The sequence below is a fragment of the Scyliorhinus torazame genome, chromosome 19 (assembly GCF_047496885.1).
Source record: "Scyliorhinus torazame isolate Kashiwa2021f chromosome 19, sScyTor2.1, whole genome shotgun sequence".
In the NCBI taxonomy this organism is placed as follows: Eukaryota; Metazoa; Chordata; class Chondrichthyes; order Carcharhiniformes; family Scyliorhinidae; genus Scyliorhinus; species Scyliorhinus torazame.
In genome coordinates this window covers 104,377,432-104,393,443 of record NC_092725.1, presented here as the reverse complement: position 1 = coordinate 104,393,443, position 16,012 = coordinate 104,377,432, and the positions used below count along the sequence as shown (strand labels likewise).

The following is a 16,012-nucleotide window of genomic DNA, read 5'->3' as shown; positions in this document are numbered from 1 at the left end:
ATGGGAAGTGTTAAGGAGGTTTGGGTTCGGGAACGGGTTTATTAGCTGGGTTAGACTTCTTTATGGGGCACCAACGGCAAGGGTAGTCACGGGGCGACATAGATCGGAGTATTTCCGACTATATAGGGGAACAAGACAGGGATGCCCGCTGTCTCCATTGTTGTTCGCGTTGGCAATTGAACCTCTGGCCATGGCGTTGAGAGACTCCAGGAAATGGAGAGGGGTGATTAGAGGGGGAGAAGAACACCGAGTCTCGTTATACGCAGATGACCTATTGTTATACGTGTCGGACCCAGCGGGGGGGATGATAGAGGTTATGCGAATGTTGAGGGAGTTCGGGGATTTCTCGGGGTATAGGCTAAACATGGGGAAGAGTGAATTATTTGTGCTACATCCAGGGGACCAGAGTAGAGAGATAGAAGGCCTGCCTCTAAAGAAAGTGGAAAGAAACTTCCGATACCTGGGGATTCAGATCGCTAGGAGCTGGGGAACCTTGCACAGACTTAATCTGACACAGCTGGTAGAACAAATGGAGGAGGACTTCAAGAGGTGGGACATGCAGCCTCTGTTGCTGACAGGCAGGGTGCAAGCAATTAAGATGATGGTCCTCCCGAGGTTCTTATTTGTATTTCAATGTCTCCCTATACTAATCACTAAGACCTTTTTTAATAAAATAGACAGGAGCATCACGAGCTTCGTGTGGGCAGGGAAAGTTCCGAGAGTGAGGCGGGGGTTCCTTCAGCGTAGTAGGGACATAGGAGGATTGGCACTACCGAACTTGGGCGATTACTATTGGGCCGCCAATATGGCAATGATACGTAAATGGATGATGGAGGGTGAGGGAGCGGCGTGGAAAAGACTGGAGAGAAAGTCCTGTAAAGGGATGAGTTTAGAGGCGCTGGTGACGGCGCCGCTACCGTTCTCGCCAAAAAAGTTTACCACAAACCCGGTGGTGGCGGCAACATTGAATATCTGGGGACAATGGAGGCGACAGAGAGGGGTGCGGGGTGCCCTGGTGGGGTCCCCAATTAGGAACAACCATAGGTTCGCCCCAGGAAGAATGGATGGAGGATTTCAGAGCTGGCACCAGTTGGGAATTAGGAGGGTGGGAGATTTATTTATAGATGGGACCTTTGCGAGCTTGGGAGCACTGGCGGAAAAGTATAAGTTGCCCCGGGGAAACTTCTTGAGATATATGTAGGTGAGGGCGTTTACTAGACAACAGGTGAGGGAATTTCCATTGCTCCCGACACAGGGGATTCAGGACAGAGTGCTTTCAGGGGTGTGGGTCGGAGAGGGCAAGGTGTCAGAGATATACCGAGAGATGAGGGAAGAGGGGGAGGAGTCGGTGGGCGAACTAAAAGGAAAGTGGGAAGAAGAATTAGGGGAGGAGATAGAGGAGGGTATGTGGGCTGATGCCCTAAGTAGGGTAAATTCCTCTTCCTCATGCGCCAGGCTTGGCCTGATTCAATTTAAGGTGCTACATAGAGCGCACATAACGGGAGCAAGATTGAGCAGGTTCTTTGGAGTGGAGGACAAATGTGGGAGGTGTGGCGGGAGCCCGGCAAACCACGCACATATGTTTTGGGTGTGCCCGGCACTGGAAGGGTATTGGAAGGGAGTGACGGGAGTGATTTTGAAGGTGGTGAAGGCCCGGGTCAAACCAGGCTGGGGGTTAGCTCTATTTGGAGTTGCGGATGAGCCGGGAGTGCAGGAGGCGAAAGAGGCCGACGTTGTGGCCTTTGCATCCCTAGTAGCCCGGCGCAGGATCCTACTCATGTGGAAGGAGGCGAAACCCCCCGGACTGGAGGCCTGGGTAAATGATATGGCGGGGTTCATTAAATTGGAGCAGATAAAGTTTGCCCTGAGAGGATCGGCTCAAGGGTTCACCAGGCGGTGGCAGCCATTTCTCGACTACCTAGGGGAACGTTAGAGGGAAGACAGATGACCAGCAGCAGCAACCCAGGGGGAGGGGGGGGGGGGGGAGGGGGGGAGGGCGGGGGGGGGGGGGGTTTAGTTTAGTCTATGTCAAGAGATTATGGGGTTTAGTTATTTGTGTATTGTTAAAAAAAAATCTTTACTGTTACGTTTGCTTTGTAAGAGGGGAAAAATTGTTGTTTGGAAAAAAAATTTCAATAAAATATATATTTTTTAAAAAAGGTTGGGTGGGGTTGCTGGTTTAAGGGGATAGGGTGGAGCTTAAGTGGACTTAAGTGAGGTGCTCTTTCCAAGAGCCGGTGCAGACTCGATGGGTCAAATGGCTTCCTTCTGCATTGCAAATTCTATGATTCTATGAATACTGCTACACCCATATCATTTAACTTTATGACCGTCAAGTTTTGAATATGCCCCAAAACATGGAATATGCCCTGCATTGACAAGACACCTAGCTTTAGCAATTACAGAAGCTCAGTTGCTCTGTCTCTTCGCATTTTAACAAACAATTTTATTGAAGTATTTTTTGGCATTGTAAACAGTTACAGATTACAGAAATATGCAAACATCAACAGAAAACCAACATTTCAACCAAACCCTAATGCACATACCCGCTCCTCTCCCACCTACACTCCCCGCCTCTTTATCCATCCTACTCTACCCTAAACTCACCCCACCCCCGCTGACGCTCACTCTCCTGCGAAGAAGTTGATGAATGGTTGCCACCTTCGGGTGAACCCCAAAACAGATCCACTCAAGGCGAACTTGATTTTTTCCATACCCAGAAAATTTGACATGTCCGACAGCCATAGTCCGGTCTTCGGGGGTTTTGAGTCCCGCTATGCCAGCAGTATTCGTCACCGGGCTATCAGGGAAGCAAAGGCCAGAACATCGGCCTCTTTCTCCCCCTGGACTCCCGAAACCCCAAAAATTGCCACCTCTGGACTCATCACCACCCTTGTTCTCAGCATCCGGGACATGACATCCACAAATCCCTCCCAGTACCCCCTAAGCTTAGGGCATGCCCAAAACATGTGAACATGGTTCGCTGGTCCTCCCGCGCATCTAGCGCACTTGTCCTCTACCCCAAAGAATTTGCTCATCCAAGCCACCGTCATGTGAGCCCGGTGAACGACCTTAAACTGAATCAGGCCAAGCCTGGCACACGTTGCGGTTTACCCTACTCAGGGCTTCTGCCCATACCCCAGCCTCCATCTCCCCACCAAGTTCCTCCTCCCATTTGAATTTCAGCTCCTCCGTCTGGGACTTGTTGCTCTTATTAGCCTTAGTTTTATTAGCTCTAATTCTGTCACCTTTGCTCACGAGTCGGCAGGTATCTTTCTGATACCACCACGTGGTTCAAGCTCAAGTAATGATTAATAATGCAGCACACCGCTTAGTAAAAGTTAAATCAACGATCATTTATTATATACAGCAATAAATACTTATACAATAATCCTACTTCTAGTCTATTACCTACCACTAAAGGCCGATACTTAACTTTGGTGATGGCCCACCAGGTCAGGGAAACGAATGATCTATCGAATTGGGTCTGGCCTGCGGGATTCAAAAAGGCTGGTACGAGTCGATAGTCTGGAACACCTATCTAGTAGCGATCGCTGGGGGTGCACGGGGAGAATGTGCAGATTCCGCACAGGCAGGGGCTGGTTTAGCACACTGGGCTAAATCACTGGCTTTTATTGCAGACCAAGGCAGACCAGCAACACGGTTCGATTCCCGTACCAGCCTCCCCGAACAGGCGCCGGAATGTGGCGACTAGGGGCTTTTCACAGTAACTTCATTGAAGCCTACTCGTGACAATAAGTGATTTTCATTTCGTTTCATTTTCATTCTTTCCAGCCCAGCTTTCTCCTCCAAATCCCTCAAACTCGCAAAGTTCCCCTCCAGGAACATATCACCCACCCTCCTCACCCCCACCCGCCGCCATGCTCGAAACCCTCCATCCATGTTCCCGTGGGCGAATCGATGGTTATCACAAATTGGAGCCCCGACCGATGCCCCCACCTCCTCTGCATGCTTTCTCCACTGGCCCCAAATCCGCAGGGCCGCCCCCACTACCGGGCTGGTGGAGTACCTGGCCGGCGCAAGCAGTAGGGGAGCCGTGACCAGGGCTGCCAAACTGGTGCCCCTGCACAAAGCCGCCTCCACCCGCTCCCAGATACACCCCGTGCCCATCATCCACTTCCTTATCATGGCTATGTTAGCCGCCCAGTAGTAGTTGATCAGGCTCGGCAATGCCAGTCCCCCCTCGCTGCGGCTCCTTTCAAGCATCGCCTTCCTCACCCTCGGGGATTTTCCCGCCCAGACAAAGCTCATGATGATTTTGCCAGTCGATTTGAAGAAGGACTGTGGGATAAAGATCGGGAGACACTGGAAGATGAACAGGAATCTAGGGAGGATTGTCATCTTTACCGTCTGCACCCTCCCCGCAAGTGACAGCGGGAGTGCATCCCATCTCCGAAACTCCCTCTTCATTTGTTCCACCACCCTAGTCAAATTTAACTTATGCAGCCTGCCCCAGTCTCGTGCCACCTGTATCCCCAAGTACCGGAAACTTTCCCCAACCAGCCTAAATGGCAGCTCCTTCAACCTATTCTCCTGGCCCCTTGCCTGCACCACAAACATCTCACTCTTGGCCATATTTAATTTGTACCCTGAGAACCGGCCGAACTTCCTCAATATTTCCAGTATGTTTTCCATCCCGGCCAGTGGGTCCGACACGTACAGGAGCAGGTCATCCGCATAGAGAGAAACCCTGTGCTCCACGCCCCCCCCCTAGTAATTCCCTTCCACCCCTTTGCAGCTCTCAATCGCTTACGGTTCTATGGCCAGCGCGAACAGCAACGGGGAGAGTGGGCACCCCTGCCTGGTCCCGCGATGTAGCCTGAAATAATCTGACATTATCCTGTTCATCCTTACGCTAGCTTTTGGGGCCTGGTACAATAGTCTGACCCAATTAACCAGTCTCTCCCTGAACACGAACCGTCCGAGTATGTCCCACAAATAGCCCCACTCCACCCGGTCGAAGGCCTTCTCAGCATCCATTGCCACCACCACCACCACCTCCTTGCCCGTCGGGGGCATCATGATCACACTAAGCAATCTTCTCAAGCTAACTATCAGCTGCCTGCCTTTCACAAACCCTGTCTGATCATCCCCAATCATCTCCGGTACGCAGTCCTCAATTCTAATCGCCAGGACCTTGGCCAGGAGCTTGGCATCTACATTGATCAGGGAGATCGGCCTGTATGACCCGCAGGATTCCGGGTCCTTGTCCCGCTTCAATATCAGCGAGATGGTAGCCTGCAACATCGGCGGCGGCAAGGTCCCTCTGTCCCTCAAATCATTAAAAACCCTAGTCAGGACCGGTCCCACTATTTCCGAGAACTTCTTTTAAAACTCTACTGGGTATCCATCCGGCCCCAGGGCTTTCCCCGACTGCATGACCTTTAGGCCCCCCAGTACGTCCTCCGCTCTAATCGGGGCCCCTAGTCCGTCCACTAGTCCCCCGCCTACTTTTGGGAAGGTTAATCCGTCCAGGAACCGTTTCATCTTCTCCGGCTCCTCCGGGAGCTCTGAAATGTAGAGCTTACTATAAAAGTCCCGAAACACCTTATTCAGTCCTGACGGGTCCTCCACTCTGCCCCCTCCCCGTTCACCACCCTACTTATTTCTCTGGCCGCCTCCCTCTTCCTGAGTTGCTGCACTAGCAATCTGCTGGCCTTCTCCCCATGCTCATACACCACACCCCTTGCTTTCCTAAGCTGTTCCACGGCTCTACTCGTGGGTAGCACTCCCAGTTCCGCCTGCAGTCTCTGTCTCTCCCTGAGTAGGTCCTCCCCCGAGGGCCCCGCATGCTCCTCGTCTATCCGGTGAATCTCCTTAACCAATCTATCCATTTCTGCTCTGTCCGTCCTGTCCCTGTGAGCCCGAATTGAGATCAGCTCCCCCCTCACTACTGCCTTCAGCGCCTCCCACAGGGTCTCTGCTGAACCTCCCCGTATCGTTCACCTGCAAGTAATTTTGCATACACTTCCGCAGTCACTCACATAGCCCCTCCTCCGACAGCAATCCTACGTCTAACTTCCATTGCGGGCGTTGGTAATTCGCCCCACCAACCTGCAGGTCCACCCAATGTGGGGCATAGTCCGAGATAGCGATTGCCGTGTATTCCGTATTCTTTACCTCCCCCACAGTCCCTGCTCAAGATAAAGAAATCAATCCTAGAGTATACTTTATGAACATGCGAGTAGAACGAGTAGCCCCTTCCCGTCGGCTGTCCGGCTCTCCATGGGTCCACTGCCCCCATTTGCTCCATGAACCCTTTCAGCTCCCTTGCCATTGCTGGGAGCCTACCCGTTCTGGGACATGAGCGGTCTAGCAACAGTTCAAGGACCGTATTAAAGTCCCCCCCCCCCAATCATCAACTTACGTGAGTCTAGATCTGGGATCTTCCCCAGCACTCTTTTAATAAAGTCAGCGTCGTCCCAGTTCGGAGCATATATGTTCACCAGCACCACTCTCCTCCCTCCAACTTGCCCCTTACCATAAGGAATCTGCCCCAGCCGTCTGCGATTACGCCCTCCGCCTCAAATTGAATCGCTTATTGATCATAATTGCTACCCCCCCTGGACTTAGAATCCAAGCCTGAGTGGAAGACCTGGCTGATCCAGCCTTTCCTTAGCCTTGGTAGTCCGACACTTTCAAATGTGTCTCCTGCAACATAATTACGTCCGCCTTTAGAGCCCACAAGTGCGCGAACACACGTGCCCTTTTAACTGGCCCGTTTAGTCCTCTGCCATTCCAGGTGATCAGCCTGGTTGGGGGGCACACCACCCCCACACAACGCCGGTCAACGATAACCTTTCTTGGGCCCGCCCCCGGCCCATGCGCCGCGCCGCTCTTGGCTCGCCTCTTGGCCGCCACCACCCCTGACCTCCTCTCCATTACCTTCTTCAGACCCCTCCCACGTCAGCAGAATAACTTCCCCCCCTTCCCCCCCTAGCAACATCTCCTGATAGCCCCACCCCTGCCATCTACTGGCTGTATTCACCCCCCCCACCTGACTCCCTTGACTAGCCAATCTGCTAGCCCGGTGACTCATCCCTCCGGCGCCCACTTGTCTCACTCCCATTGTTTCCCCGGCCTCATCTCCCCACTCATCAACACACCATCCCCCACTCCGACCCACTGGAGTAGCCTCACTAAAATGGGAAAGATCAAACAAGCTGGAAACATCAAACAGCACCGTGAGGCTGCTCCAGGTACAATGCAGTTCCAGCTGTGTACACAGAAAAGTGTTAACCCACGTCCCTTTCTGAGCATTAATACAATGACAACACAGTAACCACGTACCCATACATCACCCACCCAATACCAAACATAAAAACCATAGACATAAAAAACGAAAACCCTCAACCAACATCTTTAATCCCCATTGCTGACCGGCCACCCTTACGTTACAATGAAGGCTCCAGCACCCCCAGCGAACACGATAAAAGGCACCCACCGCAGCAGAAAAACGAGAAAAGCAACAAAAAAGGAAAAGAACATGCGAGTAGAAAGTAGCCCCTCCCCCTCCCCCCCCCCGCGTAGGCAAAAGCTGCCCACAAAATACAACACATGGCACCTTTAATGCAGTAAACAGTCGACCGACAGTCCAGGCACAGTAGGCATCCCCCCAAACCATAACTCTCGGACCCTAGCTTGTGACCATGGGTCTTTTATTCGGGACCAGCCCCTGATCCCTCGCGAAGTCCATCACTTCTTCGGGTTCGGAGAAGTAGTGGTGTTGGCCCTGATGCGTAACCCAAAGACGAGCCGGGAAGAGCAGACCAAACTTCATGTGCTTTTTAAATAGCACCTCCTTAACTTGTTTAAAGGCTGCTCGATGCCTGGCCACCTCCTGGCTTAGGTCCTGATAAATGCGAAGAACGCTGTTATTCCACGTGCTGCTCTTAGCGCTCTTTGCCCACTGCAACACTCGCCCCTTCTCCACAAACCTGTGGAACCTGATCACCATTGGACGGGCGCCCCCCCCGGACGTTCCTGTCTCGCCTGTACTCTGTGTGCCCCCTCCAGCTCCGGCGGTCGCGGAAAGGCTTCAGCCCCCATCAGCTGCATCAACAGGTCAGCCACAAACGCTGTGGCATCGGTTCCCTCCGCCCCCTCCGGGAGGCCGATGATCCTCAGATTTTGTCTGCGGGCCCTATTTTCCAGCTCCTCGACTCTGTCCAGCAGTCTTCTCTGTCTCGCGACTTCTCGTGCAGCAATTGGCTGCGTGTCCGCCTGCTCCTCCACCGCCTCTCCCAGCTCCTTAACTTTTTCGTCCTGTGCATCCAATCTCTGGTTCAACTGATCCACTGCCTTCTGAAGTGGGTCCAAGTTATCCCGCTTCAACGACTCAAAACTGCTTTTTACCACCTGCAGCATGTTTTCCAGCGCCTGCTGGATTACCGGGTCCGAGGTCCGTAGGTCCGCCATCTTTGCTCCCGGGTCAGCTTCCACTGCACTTTGCCTTTGTCCCTTACTCTCCCGTTTTCGCTGCTTTCTGCTCTCCCTCGGTTCCATGCAGCTCTGCCCGTTCCTCAGCACCTCTGTGGTCGTCTTTCCAGCGCTCTACAGTCCCGCAAAACCGGGGAACCAGGTCCTCAAATCCCGCCGGAGTGAGAGCCACCGAATGTGCGGCTCACTCACTCATCGCCGCCACCGGAAGTCCAGTTGCTCTGTCTTTTGAGTGATCTTAAGCTTCACCCACTAATTCGTAGACACAACGAGATTGTTTAACTGTGTTTTTGTTCCTTGCGTCTTCTTGGTGTCGGAGATGTGTCCTGTGCCCAATGCCGTGGCATTGTGGCCCTTCTTGCCACAGTTCTTGCATGTAGTCCCCACTGAGTGTCCAACCTGTGTACAATGGTGATGTGGTTGCACCTTTGCAGTCTTTGTTCCTTGAGGTCGATCTTCGCTCCAGCCTCTATCTGTGAAGCTTCTCTAGTTGCAAGCTCCATAAATGTGACAAATTCCCCAGCAGTTTTGAGAGTTAAATCACTGACAAAAGCAGCTTCCTCTGAATAGTCTTACATACGAACATGCAAATTAGGAGCAGGAGTAGGCCACTCAGCTGCTTGAGCCTGCTCCGCCTTTCAGTAAGATCATGGCTGATCTGGTTGCAACCTCACTCCCTATTTTCAACCTCAACTCCACATTCGCACCTATCCCCGATATCGAAGCTGTAAAGCTAGAGGCTGCACACAGTCAAAGTGGATGGAATTAAATTTCATGAGAGACGCTGCAGCAGGGCTCTGTCCTGAGAGAGTTTGACAGGACAGACAGACGTCGGCCTTGGTTGCCCCTGTTATGGATCTCCACAATATTTAAGGATGGCTGGAAGGCCACACAGATGCAAAGCCCCCCCCCCCCCCCAGCCTGGCCCAGGGGCAACACATGACCTGGACCCCTCCAGCCTTCCCAAACAACCCAACCCCCCTGATGGCCCAAAGCAGTATTGAAAAATGGTTTGTGTTTGGTGCGAATCTCGATTTGGGCCTGTCCCAAAATTCACCTGACGTGCCTGGATCGGCGCCGGGCACAATGCGGTGGGAAAATGTACCCCTCTGTTGCTTTAACTTCATGCTCTCAATTTCTCTAGTTTCCTTAACTGGCTGTTCTTTAGATTTCTGGATTTGCCGCTTACTCCATTGTATGCCTTTTCTTCTAGCAAAGCTGCGAGAGATGTTTCCTCTCTCACTGCTAAGCTCCTTCTACTCTGGCTTCCAGTTAAAACTAAATTCAAAAATATATTTTCCTTAAAAGTGGCCTCTGGTTGCTAAAACTCAAGAACACACAAGATTGCCCCGCCTTTCATGGCTGATCAATGCCGGCCTCTACTCCTTTTTGTGCCATTTCCCCATAGCCCTCTATTCCTCAATCTATCAAATATTTATCCACCTCCACTTTAAATACTTATAATGATCTAGCCTCCACCACCGGTTGTTGAAAACTCACCACTATCCTTAGAAGTCCCCCTGTACCAAAAAGGGCCGACATTCTAAATGGTGAACAGGGATTCTCACTCCCTGACTCCTATGCAGGCTTCGGTGGGTGCTATTCAGGTCATACTATGTTTTCAAGTTATCCCCCGGTATAACCCATACCTTCACAGAAGATTTCATCTACTTACCACTTAGTAGCATCAATCCTGGGTCCCGCAATGCAAGGCGTTGGAATAACCACTGTTTCAGGTTAAATTAAGTTATTTTATTATTATATTCTTTCTTTTAAAAGCTGCAATTACTGTCTTTACAGAAAAGTAAAAAGATCTTGCTTCTGGATCCTTCTGGTTAGTTGAAGGGACCTTCAGGCCCAACTTGACAATCAATCTTCTTTTTAAAATCTGGTCTTCTTTAGATGTATTCGCTGGTGAGCTTGGTTACTATGTCCTATCTTTCCCAAGCTGTGAGAGCTGGCTCTGCTGGCTATCTCTGAGCTGACTCTGCCTCCTCTTTAAATTCAGGTCTTCCTTAGATGTATTAGCTGTTTTAGCTCGGCTACTTGGCTCTGCCCCTCCCATGACCGAGCTGACTGTAAGCTGACTCTGCTTGCTTCTCTTGTTCCTTCTCTGCTTCTCTCTGAGTTCTGGTAGTTCCTGCTCTGGTCTATGGGTTTATATTCTCTTTCTAACAGTTATTAAGTTTTTATGACTTTATTGTAAAGTAACTTTTATTTCACTTGGATTGTAAAAGGTACCTTTAATCTGAATTTTTCTAACACGACTAAGTATTCATTTTGACATGACTTCATCTCTCAGGTCTCTGATTATATTGTTTCCTTTGTGATGTTCAAAGTTCCTTTGTGATATTCAAAAATGCTTTGGTTTCAATAGGGGTGTGAATTTTGGTTCGTCATTTCTCTAGTTTTATTTTCCAATTGTGTCCCCAGCTCATAATTTTGACTTTGATTTTGGCTTTAAATTATGTTTCTCGTAGACTGATAGTCTCCAGTTTTCTTTAATTTACTTGGTGTTAGCAGAATTTCACACCTATATATTTGCCTCCCTAGTCATTCTTTTCTATCTGCTGATTTTACTTCAATGAAGATGTGAATCATTGCTTTTAGCTGTATGCTAAAATCCACTTGGTAATGACTTGAAAGACCTGCCTGTTTTAAACATTCGTCATCTAATTCAACTGAAACCCTCATCCATGCTTTTCCAAATGCTTACTAAGATAGTTACTTTCAATGAAGGTGTGAGCCATTGTTTTTAGCTTCATACAAAAATCCTGTTTTGTTTTGTTTGCTAAACTTGCTTGGCCAAGGCTATCTGCATTTTACAATCCTGCTCTTTGCAGCTGCTGTTAACCCTTCGTGGGATCTTTCCCTGTATCCTCTCATGTTTCTCTCAGACCAGATATTGCCAGACTTTCATGTTTCAAATGACACATCTTTCCATATTATCAATTCCACACCCTCTGGGGCAGCGTTCCAGAGATTCACACCTTCTGCGAGAAGAAATTTCTGCATATCTCAGTTTTAAATGATCGTCCCTTTATCTTGTAGCTATGTCCCCTTGTTTGAGACTCCAACTAGTCAAAATATCTCACCATCTACTCTGTCAAGCCCCCTCAGGATTTTATATATTTGAATAAGGTCGCCCCTTACTCTTCTAAACTCCAAGGAATACAGGCCCAGACAATTTCATTTTTCTTGATAGGACAACCCTCTCATCCAACAAATTAGCCTGGTGTTTTTCCTTTGGACCGCCTCCAATGTTACTAAAGCCCTTCTTAGGTAAGGGGACCAAAACTGTATGCAGTATTCCAGGTGAGGCCTCACCAACACCCTGTACAATTGCAACAAAACCTCCCTATTTTAAAACTCCAACCCCTTTGCAATAAAGGCCAAAGTCAGGATGGTGTGGGGCTTGGAGGGGAACTTGCAGGTGGTGATGTTCTCATACATTTACTGCCCTTGTCCTTCTTGGTTGTTGAGGGAGTTACAATGATAAGGATGGGCGAGGCCACACAGGGATTTGAACCATTGGATGAGAATTTTATTGATTAACACTTGCCGTGATGTATCTTCTATTTTGCAAACTAGGTTTGCGATACTTATTGGTGTATTCTTGTACTATTGTTGTCAGAACTAGGTTTTGTATCTCTTACTGGTATATGAGTGCCGTCTGTATGGTATTCTAACTCACTCATCTGGGTTTCTATTCTTTTACAGGGAGAACCTGTACAGCAGTGCACTCGCTGAAGGAGTAGTGACCCCTCCTATGTTAATCGTATTTTACAATAAACACTCTTTATTGAACCCATTATGGCATATTCGGCACCTTGGTAAGAGTCTACCCTTGCTCTGGTCAGTTTTTTTAAAGATACTAATGAAGATGAAAAGGACATTTTACTGAGTAGTTGAGTTTTTTTATCACTGGATGTAACTCTGGAACTCTTAACTATTTAACTCAAATTGGAATAGCATAAAATACTCTTGTAGCTCTTGTCGTTCTTTTAAGATAATGGCATTGAGATTGTCTTCACTGCCTCGGCCAGTGGAGTGGATTGTCCACCCCTTACTCAACCCACCTGGCTTTTATCCCGTCCTAATCAATTGAATACAAATTGGACGGGTTCACTAAAAGGATACCACTCTGTTCCACCAGATGCCTGACCAAACAACAAAGACAAAAATTGACAATGCGCCTGTTTAACTGATATATTCATGGAATAGATTTCCCACTCAATCACACCCTTTATAATCAAAACATGCAATGGAAATCTGCAATTGACAGTTGTACAGTAGTTTTGCAGAATATGGCAGACTGTATACAGCCAAGAACACACGATAATTTTAAATTGCATACCAAATCTCTCTCACAGCTTTCTTGCGTTAGCCAAGTCTTTTCAGTAACATTCTAGGTACATATAAAGAAACTTTCAGTTATAGAACAACTTTCTTGTCCTCTGGGCATCCCAAAGCTCTGCACAGCTAATGCATGAACTTTGAAGTGCAGTGACTGTTATTTTGCAGACAAAAGCGGCAGCTAATTTTCAAAGCCAAGTCCTATACACATCAAATTAGTAATCAGTTAGTTCATTATGGTGGAGTGCTGGGCAACTCCTTCCTTTTTGTTCAGATAGTGCCATGGTCTATTTTTATATCCACCTAGAACAAAGAACAAAGAAATGTACAGCACAGGAACAGGCCCTTCGGCCCTCCAAGCCCGTGCCGACCATACTGCCCGACTAAACTACAATCTTCTACACTTCCTGGGTCTGTATCCTTCTATTCCCATCCTATTCATATATTTGTCAAGATGCCCCTTAAATGTCCCTATCGTCCCTGCTTCCACTACCTCCTCCGGTAGTGAGTTCCAGGCACCCACTACCCTCTGCGTAAAAAACTTGCCTCGTACATCTACTCTAAACCTTGCCCCTCTCACCTTAAACCTATGCCCCCTAGTAATTGACCCCTCTACCCTGGGGAAAAGCCTCTGACTATCCACTCTGTCTATGCCCCTCATAATTTTGTATACCTCTATCAGGTCGCCCCTCAACCTCCTTCGTTCCAGTGAGAACAAACCGAGTTTATTCAATCGTTCCTCATAGCTTATGCCCTCCATACCAGGCAACATTCTGGTAAATCTCTTCTGCACCCTCTCTAAAGCCTCCACATCCTTCTGGTAGTGTGGCGACCAGAATTGAACACTATACTCCAAGTGTGGCCTAACTAAGGTTCTATACAGCTGCAACATGACTTGCCAATTCTTATACTCAATGCCCCGGCCAATGAAGGCAAGCATGCCGTATGCCTTCTTGACTACCTTCTCCACCTGTGTTGCCCCTTTCAATGACCTGTGGACTTGTACTCCTAGGTCTCTTTGACTTTCAATACTCTTGAGGGTTCTACCATTCACTGTATATTCCCTACCTGCATTAGCCCTTCCAAAATGCATTACCTCACATTTGTCCGGATTAAACTCCATCTGCCATCTCTCCGCCCAAGTCTCCAGACAATCTAAATCCTGCTGTATCCTCAGACAGTCCTCATCGCTATCCGCAATTCCACCAACCTTTGTGTCGTCTGCAAACTTACTAATCAGACCAGTTACATTTTCCTCCAAATCATTTATATATACTACAAACAGCAAAGGTCCCAACACTGATCCCTGTGGAACACCACTGGTCACAGCCCTCCAATTAGAAAAGCATCCCTCCATTGCTACCCTCTGCCTTCTATGGCCTAGCCAGTTCTGTATCCACCTTGCCAGTTCACCCCTGATCCCGTGTGACTTCACCTTTTGTACTAGTCTACCATGAGGGACCTTGTCAAAGGCCTTACTGAAGTCCATATAGACAACATCTACTGCCCTACCTGCATCAATCATCTTAGTGACCTCCTCGAAAAACTCTATCAAGTTAGTGAGACACGACCTCCCCTTCACAAAACCGTGCTGCCTCTCACTAATACGTCCATTTGCTTCCAAATGGGAGTAGATCCTGTCTCGAAGAATTCTCTCCAGTAATTTCCCTACCACTGAAGTAAGGCTCACCGGCCTGTAGTTCCCGGGATTATCCTTGCTACCCTTCTTAAACAGAGGAACAACATTGGCTATTCTCCAGTCCTCCGGGACATCCCCTGAAGACAGCGAGGATCCAAAGATTTCTGTCAAGGCCTCAGCAATTTCCTCTCCAGCCTCCTTCAGTATTCTGGGGTAGATCCCATCAGGCCCTGGGGACTTATCTACCTTAATATTTTTAAGACACCCAACACCTCGTCTTTTTGGATCACAATGTGACCCAGGCTATCTACACCCCCTTCTCCAGACTCAACATCTACCAATTCCTTCTCTTTGGTGAATACTGATGCAAAGTATTCATTTAGTACCTCGCCCATTTCCTCTGGCTCCACACATAGATTCCCTTGCCTATCCTTCAGTGGGCCAACCCTTTCCCTGGCTACCCTCTTGCTTTTTATGTACGTGTAAAAAGCCTTGGGATTTTCCTTAACCCTATTTGCCAATGACTTTTCATGACCCCTTCTAGCCCTCCTGACTCCTTGCTTAAGTTCCTTCCTACTTTCCTTATATGCCACATAGGCTTCGTCTGTTCCCAGCCTTTTAGCCCTGACAAATGCCTCCTTTTTCTTTTTGACGAGGCCTACAATATCACTCGTCATCCAAGGTTCCCGAAAATTGCCGTATTTATCTTTCTTCCTCACAGGAACATGCCTGTCCTGTATTCCTTTCAACTGACACTTGAAAGCCTCCCACATGTCAGATGTTGATTTGTCCTCAAACATCCGCCCCCAATCTATGTTCTTCAGTTCCCGCCTAATATTGTTATAATTAGCCTTCCCCCAATTTAGCACATTCATCCTCGGACCACTCTTATCCTTGTCCACCAGTACTTTAAAACTTACTGAATTGTGGTCACTGTTACCGAAATGCTCCCCTACTGAAACATCTACCACCTGGCCGGGCTCATTCCCCAATACCAGGTCCAGTACCGCCCCTTCCCTAGTTGGACTGTTTACATATTGTTTTAAGAAGCCCTCCTGGATGCTCCTTACAAACTCCGCCCCGTCTAAGCCCCTGGCACTAAGTGAGTCCCAGTCAATATTGGGGAAGTTGAAGTCTCCCATCACCACAACCCTGTTGTTTTTACTCTTTTCCAAAATCTGTCTACCTATCTGCTCCTCTATCTCCCGCTGGCTGTTGGGAGGCCTGTAGTATACCCCCAACATTGTGACTGCACCCTTCTTATTCCTGATCTCTACCCATATAGCCTCACTGCCCTCTGAGGTGTCCTCTCGCAGTATAGCTGTGATATTCTCCCGAACAAGTAGCGCAACTCCGCCTCCCCTTTTACATCCCCCTCTATCCCGCCTGAAACATCTAAATCCTGGAACGTTTAGCTGCCAATCCTGCCCTTCCCTCAACCAGGTCTCTGTAATGGCAACAACATCATAGTTCCAAGTAGTAATCCAAGCTCTAAGTTCATCTGCCTTACCCGTAATGCTCCTTGCATTAAAACATATGCACTTCAGGCCACCAGAC

At 48.8% G+C, this 16,012-nt stretch overlaps 1 protein-coding gene across 1 annotated transcript in view; it reads left to right on the top strand.

Annotated features, from left to right (window-relative positions):
* glt8d2 (glycosyltransferase 8 domain containing 2) overlaps window positions 1-16,012 on the top strand; it is a 93,362-nt gene that overhangs the window by 72,558 nt on the left and 4,792 nt on the right. The window contains exon 9 of the mRNA XM_072484980.1: window positions 12,181-12,293. Coding sequence (XP_072341081.1) covers window positions 12,181-12,293 — 113 coding nt within the window. The remainder of the gene's footprint in view (window positions 1-12,180; window positions 12,294-16,012) is intronic.